This window comes from Oculina patagonica, chromosome 2 (genome assembly GCF_052425735.1).
Source record: "Oculina patagonica isolate OP01 chromosome 2, crgOcupat, whole genome shotgun sequence".
NCBI lineage: Eukaryota > Metazoa > Cnidaria > Anthozoa > Scleractinia > Oculinidae > Oculina > Oculina patagonica.
In genome coordinates, this window is record NC_135759.1 from 15,908,368 (window position 1) to 15,923,625 (window position 15,258).

The window sequence follows — 15,258 nt, forward strand, 5'->3', positions numbered from 1 at the left end:
GAACACTGGAACGTGGGAAAGCCGGAAAACCCAAAAAAGTGATGTGAGATTGGTGCAGGTTCTCATCTTACTGTTAGACATATTCCGAGTTAGGAAGAAATATGTGTAATATACGTCTGTTTAAAAAGTGGTGAGCTTGTCCGTGTCTGATCTCATTCAGCTCATTCAACTTATGATCAAGAGTTGAAATAAGAAAACCTCTGCCTCGTCCCCAGGCGTCCTCGTCTTTGGTCGTGCACGGTTCGCTTGGTGTTGTGGGACTGACGTGCACGGTTCGCTTGGCGTTCTGGGCCTGATGCAGACGGGGAAGCGGCTCGCTCCCTAACCATCAATCCCCGCGCTCCCTGTTTTCCCGCCGTACCGCCTCAACGTCCGGCCAATCGGCGCCTGGGGACGAGGCAGAGAAAACCTTATAATTTATATATTTGTATCATGATGATCTAAATTTGTAATTAAACACGACGAATGTTACTTAATAACTCCCTTGTCGTACCACCCAAAGCGTGTGTTGTATGTGGCAAATCATTCCATCTCTCTGCAGCAAAGTAAAGAAAAGATCAAGACCATGCTAGGCACTGCTTACTTTAGGTTTTGCCAGTGGGAAGAATGCCCGGGAGGGGAGGTACTCAAAAAAGTTTTATACGAGGAGTCTCCGCCCCAAGTTCTAACCCCTTACCCTTTTATATACCATTTTTGACAGAAATTGTAACCCTTTCGTACACCTTTAACTGAAAAAGGTACCCCTTTCATAAACCTAAGAGACATGGCGTGTACTTAAAATAGGACGTTTTCTTGTCGTTTTTATGTAGCGCCAGGAGCCCATCAACTGGTAGCGCTTAATAAATTAAAATAATACAGCAATAAATTGCGTCTGTTTGAAATATTTTAATAAAAGGTCCTTTTAAATAGCCAAATGACAGATTTCCATACCCTTTCATATACTTAAACTCGTGAAATCCCTACCCTTTTATATACCTGTAGCCTGAAAAAGGTTCCCCTTTCGGGCGGAGCCTCCCCGTATAGGCCATTATAGGGAGTACCCCCCCCCCCCGGGAAGAATGTCGGCACTTTTATTTCACGGCATAGCCGTGGCCCGTGGGTGCCTGGAAACGTTCAGTTGCAATTCTGTGTCAATCAAGCTGTTGGTAGGAAAGACGTCACCCAAAGTTTTGTTTTCTGTGTAGAAAGATTTAAATATCAATGACTGCATGCGTATGAAATGCGAATAGTAGCGGTTTTTCTTTCACGCCGCTGAGATGTTTTTGCAATTTCAGTCAGATTTCTCACCTGATGTTTCACGTCACTGAGGATATTTTGGCTTGGTGGAATACCAAGCGAAAAATTTGTCACGGTTGACATTTAACAACCAACCACTTACTGATTTGGAACGAAATTTTTTTGACCCGTTCCCAGGCCGGTAGGCCAACCTCGCGCTCGCGTAAGACAGGGGGAGAACGCCTAGGGACTAGGCTGGCGCGCCATAATTTGAATTGCACCACGTGTTCACTCCTTAACGCGTGATGCACCTTATTGTCCGAAGTATCACTTAATACTTCTGCAACATTGCGCACAGCAATTCAACTTCAACTACTATTAAACTAGGTACAGCATTAAGGTCGCGGGGGATACCAACAGCATGAATAAATTCATGAAGGGAAATTTTGCTTGACCTGCATCTTTTAAAACGCTTATTTCTCGGCTGTTATGGGTGCGATTAAGCTCAAAATTTACAGAGACATAACGAAATGATGAAAGATTGTGAATGTCATCTTTTATTTGGTAGATTGTATTTTACGGCGATGTTATAGCCTCGTTAGTGCCAAATTGGGAAAAACATGATTTTGTGGCAGAGTTTGCGGAACGAGTAGAAGACAGCACACTGCGATTTTGTCAAAAACTAATCAGTCAGTACCTCTAGAGTGTCATAACAGAAGCGGATTTTTTAATTTAAAGTTTGCCAGCAAATTATGGCGGTTTAAGTGCGCAAATTTGAATTTAATGTCTTCTACCTCTTTCTAAAAGCGCTCTTTTAAAATTCCGCTTCTGTTATGACACACTACAGTATTCATAGTTTACCTATCTGCAGTGGCAAGTCATGAAGTTCTGTATCCGCACTGTATTCTCTGCCACAAAATTGTCGGAAAAGTCCAAACTTTGAGATTTCCGAAGGTGTCCCGACCTAAATACGATCATTTTGCCAAGGAGAGATGTAATTATGGTAATTATATTCCACGCTTTTATGGTGAGAACAATGCGTTTTCAAAAAGGACATGATTGTTTATGCCGAATATTTTTGTGACTACTCTGAGTACACTAGTTGCAGAAATAGTCAAATTTAAATAAAAATAAGCTCAAAGACTTCCTACAATCTATATGAACATATATCGCTAAGTGTTGTTTTAAATTGGTTAAAATATCAAAGAAACAGGGATTTTTTACAAATCACGCGCACGCGCCCATATTTTTCTCCAGTCATAAATATCTCGTAAAGTTGTCGATGTGAGTCGTTGTACTTCGTGCATACGCTTTAAATAAATGTATAATGATGAGCCTTAGGTGTCCCCCGCGACCTTAAGCGCAGCAACATCTGTGTGAGGAATAAGTGCCAGTTTTGGCAAATTTTCATTGTAGCACTCAAAGAGTTTTCGAATTATTTCCTCCATTTAAAAACCAGCGCGGGTGCTCACGAGTAGGGCTTTCCACGAGTTGTTCGGCAACTTTTTGGCAACTTTTCATGATTCGAGCAACTTTTTTCCTCTCGAGCAACTTGTTGCATTTTGAGCAATTTCCAGACCAAAGATCCCTGAATTATTATCCGACTGTTGTTCAAAGGCAATACGAATGTTTCCAATGATTTACGAAGTTTGCGGGAACATCTGAAGACATTTTAACTTTCGGCTCATTTTGCATTAAAACATTACAAAACTCGTCAGCAAACATGACGTCTTTGATATCTTCACAATTTCTCAGTTAAAGAAATCCTTGTTATTTAACAAATTTTCCCCTTTAAATATGTTATTAAGATACTTCTTTTGCTGTAAAATTGCATAAAACTGCTTAGAAATCTTACTCTCAAAGGGAAATAAGCAAACTCTGTTTTCTATCGTAATCCGCGAGCAAACAACGCATCTTATTTGTTCTGTTGACGTTATTAAATTAATGTGAAATAAACGCCTCTCCCTCCTCATTTAGGGAGTGAGAGTTGTTCCGCTAAATTACTGGCTTTCACTGCACGGTGGATCCAGATTTCTCGTATCCCCGATAACTCGAACAAAAAGTCGTTTCCTTGGATTTGCTTCACTACTGCGATTGTGTTCTGATTTCTCAAATTCCTTATTTTTCAAGTCAAGTTTCGAAGTTTCCCTCGCCGGTTCGGTTCGAGAAATCGGGATTCGCCCAGAAATTCTGAGCACATTGAACCAATGAGCACACCTATAGCTTGGAACTGAGCTCCATCTTTTATTATAACATAATTTTATTGATCAACACCTAACATCTGCAATAACTTAAGTAACATTTTTGCATATATTTCCTATTCATATGCACTTGAGTTAACCATACTGAAGAAAATACATTAATTGTTTTCTGGTATTAAAGAGGAAAGAACCAATAACTTTTGCAAAAACGATTTGTAGATATTTAGAGCTTACCATACACTTATAAGATTTATATTATTAAGCGTTTTTATCTCAAAAGATCATCGTAATGTTGAACAAACATGCCTCACTCTTAGACCCGGGCCAAACGTCGACATTCACATAAGTCCAAACTAATGGTTATGCAAATGAGCAAAACCTATTGTTTTTGGTCATTTGCTTTAGGTTCAACTCATGTGGAGTTCGACGTTTGGCCCGGGCCTTAAATTCCTCCTGACAAATCCAAAGGTAAGGTCTTTAACTTAGCCTAAATTTTCTTTCATTAACGAAGACAATACGGGACTTAGTGCCACAAGAGTTGCTGTCGGTTCTGAAGATGTCTTCCTTGTTTAAGGCACTTCACATACTACTGCCATTTTAAACACTTTTCCCGCGTTACAGTGTTGCTTTTCATGTATCTTGCAATGTGTCGATTGGGAAAAGCTCTTATTACAATGCTTACATGTAAAAGGCTTTACTCCTGTATGTGTTCGTTCATGCCTCCTAAAGATCGATGAATCGCTAAAGCACTTTTGACAATGCAAGCATGTATATGGCTTTTCTCCTGTATGTGTGCGCTCATGCACCTTGCATGTTGATGATTGGCTAAAGCACTTTTTGCAATGCTTGCATGCATACGGCTTCTCTCCTGTATGTGTTCGTTCATGTATCTTGCAATTTGATGAGCTGATAAAGCACCTACTACAATACTTGCATGAATATGGCTTCGCCCCCGTGTGTGTTCGTTCATGCCTCCTAAAGATCGATGAATCGCTAAAGCACTTTTGACAATGCAAGCATGTATATGGCTTTTCTCCTGTATGTGTGCGCTCATGTACCTTGCATTGGTATAACTGGCTAAAGCACATATTGCAATGCTTGCAGGTATATGGCTTTACTCCTGTATGTGTTTGTTCGTGTACCTTGCAGTTTGCTAACTGGCGAAAGCACTTGTCACAATGCCTGCATTTGTGTGGCTTCACATCTGTATGTATTCGTTCATGTATCGTGCAAGCCCATGAAAAGCTAAAGCTCTTATCACAATGCTTGCATTTGTACGGCTTTACTCCTGTGTGCGTTTGTTCATGCCTTTTGCAATATGATGAACAGCTAAAGCACTTGTCACAGTGCTTGCACATATATGGCTTTATTCCACTGTGTGTTCGTTCATGTTGCTTGCAAGCCGATTTTCTCTTAAAGGACCGACCACAATGCTGGCACACATGCGCCACCTCCCTTGCCACTTCATGTTGAAGAACATTTTCTTCTTCACTAACAGGTGTGTTGCACTTGACATTGTAATGAGACATCACGTTGGCTCTTCAGTTAACTTTGTTGTCAAGATAGATGTTCTTTGTATTTCTGTGGAAATGACAACGAAAATTTGAAATAAGGTTTTGCACTTAGTATATCAGTACAAGTTTATGTCAAAGGCTAGGTCAGTGGATGGGGGCCAGGTAGATGTGACTGTAATGCAAGAGGTTTCAGGTACTGCCGCGTCTCAAGAAATACGTGGAAGGGGGGGGGGGGGGGGCGGAATTTGATAATAAACATAATAGCCTCTTTTTGGCTTCAAAAACACTGATATTTATCCTTGCTCATTATCTGTTCCCTAAAAATGACAGTTTTCCTCAACCTTCGCACTTGGAAAACTGATCACTTCTAGGAACAGAATAGTGGCTATTGTTTGCATATTCTTCTGACCTGCTTCATTTGAGGTTACTTACAGTATTGAGTTAAAAATGTATTGAAACAGACCCCATGATTAACAAACTCATGTTATAATGAACACATTTCCCAATCTCCAGTCCCTCTGCACTTCATTATATCAGCGTTTCACCGGCTTTGGGAACTCTGAATTTTGTGGGATTTGCTGCCAGCATTAGGCTACATTTCCATGTATGTTTATTGAGATAATATGGTGCAAAATTTTACTTCTTCTAAAATGTAAAACAGGTTTATTATCCATAATTTTTAACCAAGACAATATTGCTTAATCAAACATTCTACTTTTTTGGGTGCCTTTCAGAAAATGTTTCGTATGCGTGTCATTTTTGGTGAAACCATGGAAAACTATATATCTATGGAAAGGCTATGAAATGCAAATTCCAAATATAAAAAATCTTGGAAATTTATAGCTTCAGTTAGCGTGCACAAGCCTTCAAACTTGAAACTGACGAGGTTCGCTTAGCTGAATTACCCCCATCCGCATTATCTCTTACATCAAAACAAACTGCAATATATCAATCAGCACTTGATAGGCTACCAAAGTGTGTCGAGCTTCAATGATCTTTCTATTGGTTTCTGAGAAAATGGGCCCTGAAGTTGGCCAAAAGGAAATTTTTCGTTTTGTGTCACGCAAAGAGGTGTCACAGTAAAAATGTTTTGAATATTTTAAAAGCCTAACACACGTTTGTGCACCAATATCCTACAGTCTAGTGCGCGCACTGTTCTTTTGTCAGATGAATTGGGCATGCGTTAACAAAATGACTTCCCATTTGCAGAAAAAATCTATATACTCAGCGGTCTTAATTTGATTCAGTTTTTTTCGATGTTATATTCTTCCAACCTAAAGCCTTCGACAATTTCTTCTTAGGTATATCATCTAAACACAGTTATAATACTAGGCTAGCATCAAAATTAACCTACTATATCAATCGTGTTAGAACTAATTATGGCAAATTTAATTTACACTTTTCTGGTCCCTCCATCTGGAATAACTTGGATGAAGAACTAAAAAGTCTATCTCTTCATTCATTTAAGCAAACTATGAAAAAGCGTTATTTAAGTACTTATGGTTAATGCTGGCTTAGTATTTTAATTTTCTTTTCGCTCGTATTAAACTAATATTAACAAATTTTAGTTCAAACATTAACTGGTACTGTTTTTCTTTCTTTTTTCCCATGTTCCCTTTTTTCCCTACTTTTCTAAATTAAATTATCACTTATACATACTTAATTACATTGTACTTATTTATTTTTATTTCATTTTATATTTTTTTTCTTTTCTGCATGGTACTTAATTACTTAGTACTTGTCTTATTTACTTTTGTCTTCTTTTATGTACAACCTTGTCAAAGCAATTAAATTTTTTTTTAACTACTCAGCTCGTTTAGTTTATTTCTATTCTGAGTAGTTTTTTTTTTTGCCTATTCTAGTTAATTTATATTATGCTGTAATTTATCTTCTATTTAATTTGGCAAAATAAAATGGTTGTTGTTGTTGTTGTTGTCCAACCTGGGTTTGGAATATAACTAAGTATGCATTTGCTTAAATCATAATTAATAAAAAATTTATGGACAAATCAATATTTGAAATCTCTTTAAAAAATATTTTCCATAATGAAATGAAACCCACACTTACCAAGATACAAAAATGAACAAAGATCATGAATCCATGAATGATTTTCTGATAACATGCACAAAATAAAAAATTATAGACTTTTTCTTCATTGGTCATATTTACGTTCTGAACTGAGTAAAAAATTCAACCATACCTAAACAAGAAAAATTGCTCAAACAATATAAGCGTGAATGTCCCTAGCAATGGCTCCAAATATATAGGTCAGTGGGCCCTTAAATCATACACATCAAATCGCTCAAAAGTTTGTGGTAAATTACCATTCATTACAAATTATCATTTGAAATTTTGCTTGTTTCAAACAAAGGGGGCCTTGAAAGTATGAGGAAATGTGGTGGAAATTTTGCTTGTAGCATTATTTCCTTGCAAAGCCCCGAAAACCATTTGAGAATTTTGACAAATTTCCTTTGCATTTACTTTTTCACAATACTGTACACTGTTTACTAGATTTTCAAACATTCAATGCCATTTAAAACAAAAGTTGACACAGCATAAAATTGCAATTCAAGGAAAAATTGCTGTGTGGGGGCCTATTAATACCTCAATTCTTATTGGTAGGGCCAAAGTTAAGCACTGAATTCAGGGCACGAAGTTAACTTTTTTTCTGGTAGCCACTTGGCTCTTAAATACTTTTGAATGGTAGCCAAATCCAAAAATTTGGTTGCCAAAAAATAAATACTCTGCCATTTTACTAGACTGACCCTCTAGAAGGTATTGTTTTCACCTTATTTGCATTTATTTCAATCTTGAATGGCTTTTTGTGCACGCTTCATGAGGCACAAGAACTAGGAAGACTTTTGGTGACCTTACATGAAGTGCGCGAAGACACCCCTGACCTTATTAATGTGGGTGAATGTACAACATATGCAATGATCATGCATCGAGCAAACGCTCAACGATGTTTTTGACTTCATAAATGGATTTAAACATTCTGAATTGAGCCATTTTGCCTCATAAACTCCAATACAACACGAAACACCAAATACAGAAAGTAAATTTTTTATGACTGTTTTCATAGCTAAGTTGAAACTGAGAAAGGAAGTTGCCTGTCGGTAATAATGTCGCTCAATTAAAAACAACATGAAAGCATAGGCCTACGGGCACCTTCGGTCCTGGGGGGCGGAGACCTTTTTGCCCGAAAAAAATGTCATGGGTTAAGAGCCGAAAAAAGATGCATATAAAATAGAAAATAAAACGTGCATTGAAATAGTTGTGTACAAACTTCGCCTGCTTGCTTTAAGTTCTTTTATTAATTCCATGGCGTCGTCCGAAGGTGTCAATACACTGAATCCTTTTTCGGAATTTTTTTATTTATTCATTTTAGTTCAGCAAAAATTTAATTAATGCTGGGGAGCCAATTTACATTGTTTTCCCCCCATTTGAAAGTAATAGAAAAGCGTGTAAAACATTCAGGGATGAATGGGTTTAAAAAAAAAAAATTGTTGAAGTTTTAAGCTAGCCCTGAGAACTAAACATTTGTCTGTGAGTCGAAAGCATTAGCTTCATTACATTTTTAAACAGCTTTGTTTCAAGGTCTTGCACTAAATCCACCGTGCGCAAACGCTCAAGCTATGGAAACGCTGATTGCAACTGAATCAAACCGAGGGGTCATGCAGAATTTGCGAGAAAAATCGAACATGATTATAGCAATTTGCGACGGGAAACGAAAGCAGATCGATGACAAATTTGGACTTTTGAACCACAAAGTTCGGTATATTTCAATACTTTTCCTGTTGATGTAATTTGTTTTGAACGTAATGTTGACTAAACTTTTCGGCTTATTTTCTATTTTTCTCTAGGCTTATTGCCCGAATTCCAAGCATTTTGCCCGAAAAATTTTGGCACTGGGGGGGCTGCACCCCCCCCTCGCCCCCCCCCCCCCCCCGCCTCATACGCCTATGCATGAAAGAGATTTTCTAAGGTTTTTCTGACAGGTCAATCACCTTCAAATAATGTTTATCTGAGATGTTAGACCTTTGGATAAGCAAGATTTTATCATGTACCTTATTGTTACTTATTTTCGCGGGAACTTTATTTCGCGAAAATGGAACAGGCATATTTCGCGGTACTTAAATTTCGCGTTTTGGCCAAAAAAATATGTTTAAATGAAACAAATTTCGCGAAAATTGTCAAAATACTGGTATGTATTAACAAAAAGTAAGTCTTAAAATTGGCAACACTGATTTCAATTTTCCAAAGTAACAGTTTCTAATGACACGCTGAACAAAACCATATAACAAAACGAAACTTAAAACAGTTTGACTTATTCCTTTGTAACAAAGTAGAGCAAGTTTGACGACTATACCAGTAAACTGACCGTAACGTTGATTAATTATAACGAACTGTATAGAAGGGTATTAAAGTTCGCATTGTTTTTTTTCGCAAGAATCTTTTTTCACGGGCTTTAATTTCGCGATTTTTTGAAATTCGCAAAAAATTAAGTCCTGCAAAATTAAGTAACAATAAGGTAGTGTTTTTTTTTCGAATTATGCAGTACTTGATGAAATGTATGATTGGATGTGGTTTGACTGAGGATAATAATGCAAATTCTTCTCGCCAATTTGGCTAGTTATTCTCAGGATTTGGTTGCCAAATGGAAAAATTTAGTTGCATTGGCACCTGCATAAGCCATAAGGCGTAATTTTGTGTCTTGTGAATTACTGATGATGGTGTATTATACTGAATCCCAAAAGGAACTTTTCAGATTTTAAGGTGGGAGTGTCCCACTGGTACTCTAAGACCGTTACCCATACTACACCATATGTTTAGGGCCTGTGTACAAGCAGGTAGGGTAACCCTAGTGCTAGGGTTACCCTAGCAGGAGGGTTACCCTAGCGCTCCCACATTTCTTCTTTTTTTCATCAACGTGTTTATAAGGCAGCTATGGTTACCCTTGCACTAGGGTAACCCTAGCTGAGCGCCAGGGTAACCCTAGCGCCTTGTTAACGCTCTGCTAGGGATAACTCGCCTACCCGGGACAACTTTATTTTGGCTCCAAGAAGCTAAATATGTTTAAACGCGGAGCGAGCCTATAGAGCGTTTTCACGTTTTCACGTGACGTCACATTTTTCGCGGGAAATTTGAGACGCCATATTGGTGTTCCACTTTTCCATCATGGCGGTATATTCCCTCTCGGATTATGTGAACAACCTCGATCCCCACATGAAGAAACCTACTCTGATGAGATTTCTTGTGTTGGAATGGATCCTGTAATAATTCCGGATAAAACATACGATCCAGAATGCTTGCCTCCCGTCAAATCTATGGATTTGCTGTCGTTTTGAGTGCTAGAAACCGGCTCATAATTACAGTAAGGACCAATCTTTCAGAAGTTCACACAGGTGTATAATCAACTTATTCAGGGTTTGTAAATAGCGTTAAAGAGTATAAAATAGGCAAAAAGTTCATCGTTCTCGCAAAGAATGAACGATTCAAATGTTACGCTTTCAATAATAACCCATCAAAATGGTACAGTGTATGGCGGGACAAGGCAAATGTGGCTCGCATATCACAAGAGTTCTGTTTTACATCGAGGCATGGAATCAAAATAGGAATAAAGGAAAAACTTTCATGTTGTGGCTTTAAGTTTGATTCGCCCTTTCTCTGTTTCTATTGTTTCAAGGGGCAGAAACATATCAACAACTTGTCAGCCAACTTCGATAATTTGCAGCAAATGTTGTCTGAGTTAATATATTTGCCTTCCTGGGATTAAGCTAAACGTTGACCAAAACTGTTTGCCCAATGTTTAAATACCAGGTTATTCATTTACTTTCCAACCCAGTCTTTCAAATGCTGGAGGAGTTGGTTTTTGTATCAAGGCAGATCATTCAGTTATTTACAAATAGTCCTGAACTCACAAAAACAACAGATGACTTTGAGGCTTTATGGGTAGAAATGCAAAATGGATCTCAAAGAAACATGATCTGTAGTGTGATTTATCTGCACCCAAATGGTTATATACAAAACTTTATGGATAATCTTAACTCTACAGTTTACAGGATTCATAGGAAGGATAAGTTCTGCATTACCTTGGGAGATTTCAATCTAGACCTCCTTAAATTGGATTCTCACGCAGATACAGAAAACTTTTTAAATACCTTAGGGGTCCTCTAGTTTTCAACCACACATTTTACAACCCACCCGAATTACTGACCACTCAGAAACATCTCACCTCAAGTGGAAATCTTGTTTATGATCTTACTGATCATCTACCTAACTTCCTAATTGTAAAAAAAAATATATTCTTCTCTTCCCAATAATATTAAGATCTAATAATGAGACGATTTTTATTTTTATGAATCTGCTCTAATTCAAGATCATATTCAGTGATCCTAATGTAATGTTTAATTCCTTTTACACTAGAATCTCAGAAATAGTTGTTGTTCATATCCCTAACAAACAAATTTCTAAACGTGAATCCAAAATGAAATCCAAACCATGGACAACTGCATTAAGCGACTCAATTATCATTCTAAAGAAGTATATAAAAAACCAAACCTACCGTACTTATTATCATTCAAAATTTAAACTTTTAGGAATAGGCATAACCACTTGCTAAAAGTGAGTAAAATAACTATAAAAATAATCACTTCAATGTAAATAAGTCTGATTCCAAGAAAGGCGACTGGAAGGAGATAAGACAACTTGTCAACCTTAGATGCAGATCTGGATTTATTCCCACTAAATTACTTGTTGACGATGCTAAAAAAAAAGGATCCTAAGTCAATGGCAAAATTGTGCTTTTAACACTTTCTTTGTTCATATTGGATATTTTTTGGCTAAAAGTGTTCGTAGAGTATATAAATCCCCCCTTCAGTATCTCACACCTTCATCTCAGGATAATTTCTTTCTATTTCCCATAACAACTGTGGAAATTGAAAATAAAATTATTAAACTGAATGCCAGCAAGTCTACTGGACCCTTTAGTATACCAATCAACATCCTAAGAGCTACTAAATATGCCATATCTAAGCCTTTACTATGAGAAATTACATTTAATAAATGCTTCCTTTTCAATTCTACTGGAATTGTCCCAAGGAATTTTAAAAAAAAGCTGAAGTTACCCCTGTGTTATAAACAAGTTTAGGCCTTACAAACAAGTTTAGACAATTCTGTCCATATTCAATAAACTGTTGGAAAAATTGATGCATAAGAGAATACTATACCTCTTTGCAAAGAAGAAAGTAATTTATTGCAAACAGTTTGGTTTCTGTGAAAACACTCCACTGATCGTGCCATTCTAAGCATCATCGACTTGATAGTACATACAACATGCAATTGACTGCAACGAACTTTCTTGTGGTATAATTATTTTAAGATTTCAGTAAAGCCTTTAATACTGTAAATCATAACATCTAGAGTGAGAAACTAGATTATTGTGGATTTCGTGGAGTAGCGAAAGATTGGTTCACTTCATATCTTACCAACAGATATCAGTTTGTTTTCTTGGGACATACTGTGTCAGATCTTCTATCTTCGAAATGCTTTATGCTAACTCGGTCATTTTCTAACATATAGCATCAGCTAAATTGTCTCTACTTATGGCAGAAATACATCTTCCTCTTTCCGTAGTCAGGTATTCCACGTACTTGCCTTGGTTGACTATAACACGTAGAACACGAAAAATACTCAGTTTTTTACCACTGGGCCTTCTTTTTTCCCGTATTATTGCCACAGCCGACGAGAATGCAAAGAATATTAATGTAAAATGAGTTGTTTTGCGCATTAAAGTAGTTGAAAAACTGTAAATTATGCTTTAACTGTTGTGTGACGCTACTCAAACTCTGCTTCGATGGAACAATGGCGGATAAAGTCGGTTGCCATGACAATGGAGAAATCTGGTCACGTGAGTGAAAACGCTCTATATGTTCAGGCGGCTCAGCCTGTCAATCACAATTCCCAAGGGGCAAGTATTTGGCGCGTTTGATTGGTTAGTTGGCTCAGATCCAATTTTAGCACTAGCGCGGATTTCCGCGAAATTCTCTTGTCTTCGTCGAAGAATTGCGAAAGGAAGTCAAGGTGGCTGAACAGTTGACAAAGGTAATAAATCGTCGATTTCAAAGTAAAGAATTGTAATAAAGAAGTTTAATAAATCGTCGATTTCAAAGTAAAGAATTGTATTTCTTCACTTGTGAAAGCTTCTGGCATTTTAGTGTTTGTTGTCGAGCTGTATACTCGTAGTAAATTCTACAATGTAGATTGTTCTTCAAATACCTGCCAGTGAGCTCGAGTCACTCCGCTCCTTTGTCTCGTATTCTGGAGGAGAGATTTTGTCAGAAGGAAGGAAGGAAAACAAAAGAAGCTCAAGGAAGAGAAGAAACGAAGAAAGACAGCCGGAAAGAGAACTATCTAGAGCATACAGCAAATGGCGATGACAATGAAGAAGCGGGTAATGTATTAATTCAGTTATTTCCTCACGAGATTTTTATCGTATAAGAGCTTACAGTATGTGGTCCTTGGTCCGTGAGGTCCTTGGTCCGCGACTTTTTTGAATATGATTTAATATTTCCTCGATATCTAAACTTCGGCGAAAAATGAATATTTTCAATGATTCTTTGACTATTCTTCTTTGGTATGTTAAATTTTCAGCTTTTTTACTGTCAGTTACGATGCGAAATTCACGCTTGTCAACAGACAGGTAAATTTGCCTTTCTTAAAATTTCAACTTTTCGCGGGTCCGTGAATTACATGGTCGCGTTCACTAAGCTAGTGCATAGATAAAACGCAACGGGATAACGTGGTTTTTTGGAGAACAGGTTAATAGATCAATAGATTTCAGGATCTGCGAAGAAATTTGTTGCAGAGTTGCAAATTTTCGGTTTAGTGACTAATGAAAGTTATAAACAATTTTCGCATATGGGTCATTGGTCCGTGATCTTTGACTGTGAATTAAAAAAATGTTCTAAAACAACGATCATTCAGAAAAATATTAAGTACTGGGTGCACACATTGGTGCTACGGCATTTATCCTCGCTTCAAATGTTTCAAAATTAAATTGGAGAGTTATAAAGAGAAGAAATTAAGACGCGGGTTTCGTTGGAGACTTCGGTCTGAAAGAAATCTGAAGAATATACTGGTTGTTTTATACTCGCACCAAAACAACCTAACAACGACTTCCAGCAAGACTGAAGCTTAAAAATGTCAAAAATAGTAAAGAATAGATTAAATATTGCGGCACTGGAGCGGAGAGGAACCGCCATACAGTGTATGAACCAGCGAGTACATAAATGGTATTTTGTATGGGAAACCGGTCTGTTCAAGAAACAATAGAGAGGTTAAGCATGACGTTTACGGCAAACGGCAAACGGCAAAAATCGAACTTTTGGTGTCTGGTTTTTGGCCGTTTGTACAATTTAGGGAAATTGTTTGCATTTACTGTGATTAAGGGATTTTTTCCTATTTTTCGACTGGCTTTATTTAAGTAAGAAAAAGCGAGCAAAATCAGAATTATTTTTGCCGTTTGCCGTTTGTCGTAAACGTCATGCTTAACCTCTCTAATACCGAATTATACGACAGGTCAAAAGTTTCTTATTTTAGAAATGATCAATGAGATTACGTACTCTATAGCTTAGCTAGATGTAAAAAAGTATTCAAATAGACTTTCTTACCTTAAGAAAACAGCGAAAACGTCTTCCACAACAAATCACATGTACGCCGCCATGACAGTGAGTACACTGGTGCCCAGTCTCTGGAGTCCTGCAACTGTCCTGCAATAACAGTACAGCTGGAACACTGGAACACTGAAACGCAGAAAAGCTGGAAACTCAAAAAATTGATTTGCGATTGGTGCAGGTTTTCATCTTAGACATCTTCCGAGTTGGGAAAAATTATGGTCATTATGATTAAGAGACGTCTGTTTTCTCAAAGTAAGAAAGCAGTGAACAGAAATATTGTCATCTGCAGGCTGCAGAGCTTGTCCGTGTCTGATCTCATTCAGCTCATTCAACTCATGATCACGAATTGAAATGAGAAAACCTGATTATTTATATATTTGTATTATGATGATCTAAATTTTAATAATACAAGACGACTGTCATTTAAGAATTCCCTTGTCGTACCGGCCAAAGCGCGTGTTGTATGCGGCAATCCATGCCATTCCATGTCTTTGCAGCAAAGTAACGAAAAAACCAACTAGTCCGGCGGCTTAGCTCGAAATTTTTATTGAATTGTGCACTTTTTGATACAAGCATGAAACTTAGCACAATGAAAGTGGTCACCAACAGAAAATTTTTCAGATATAGTGCCAAGCCCGAAAAACACCGGTT

General features: G+C 37.5%; 1 protein-coding gene across 1 annotated transcript; it reads right to left on the minus strand.

The window, feature by feature from the left end:
- Nucleotides 1-3,467: 3,467 nt before the first annotated feature.
- Nucleotides 3,468-14,664, minus strand: LOC144643222 (uncharacterized). The gene is made up of 2 exons (XM_078502419.1): nucleotides 14,602-14,664; nucleotides 3,468-4,997 (listed from the first exon to the last, which is right to left on the minus strand). Exon 2 carries the CDS (start codon nucleotides 4,943-4,945, stop codon nucleotides 3,986-3,988), a length of 960 nt encoding a protein of 319 aa, XP_078358545.1. The 5' UTR covers nucleotides 4,946-4,997; nucleotides 14,602-14,664; the 3' UTR covers nucleotides 3,468-3,985.
- Between the last annotated feature and the right edge of the window lie 594 nt (nucleotides 14,665-15,258).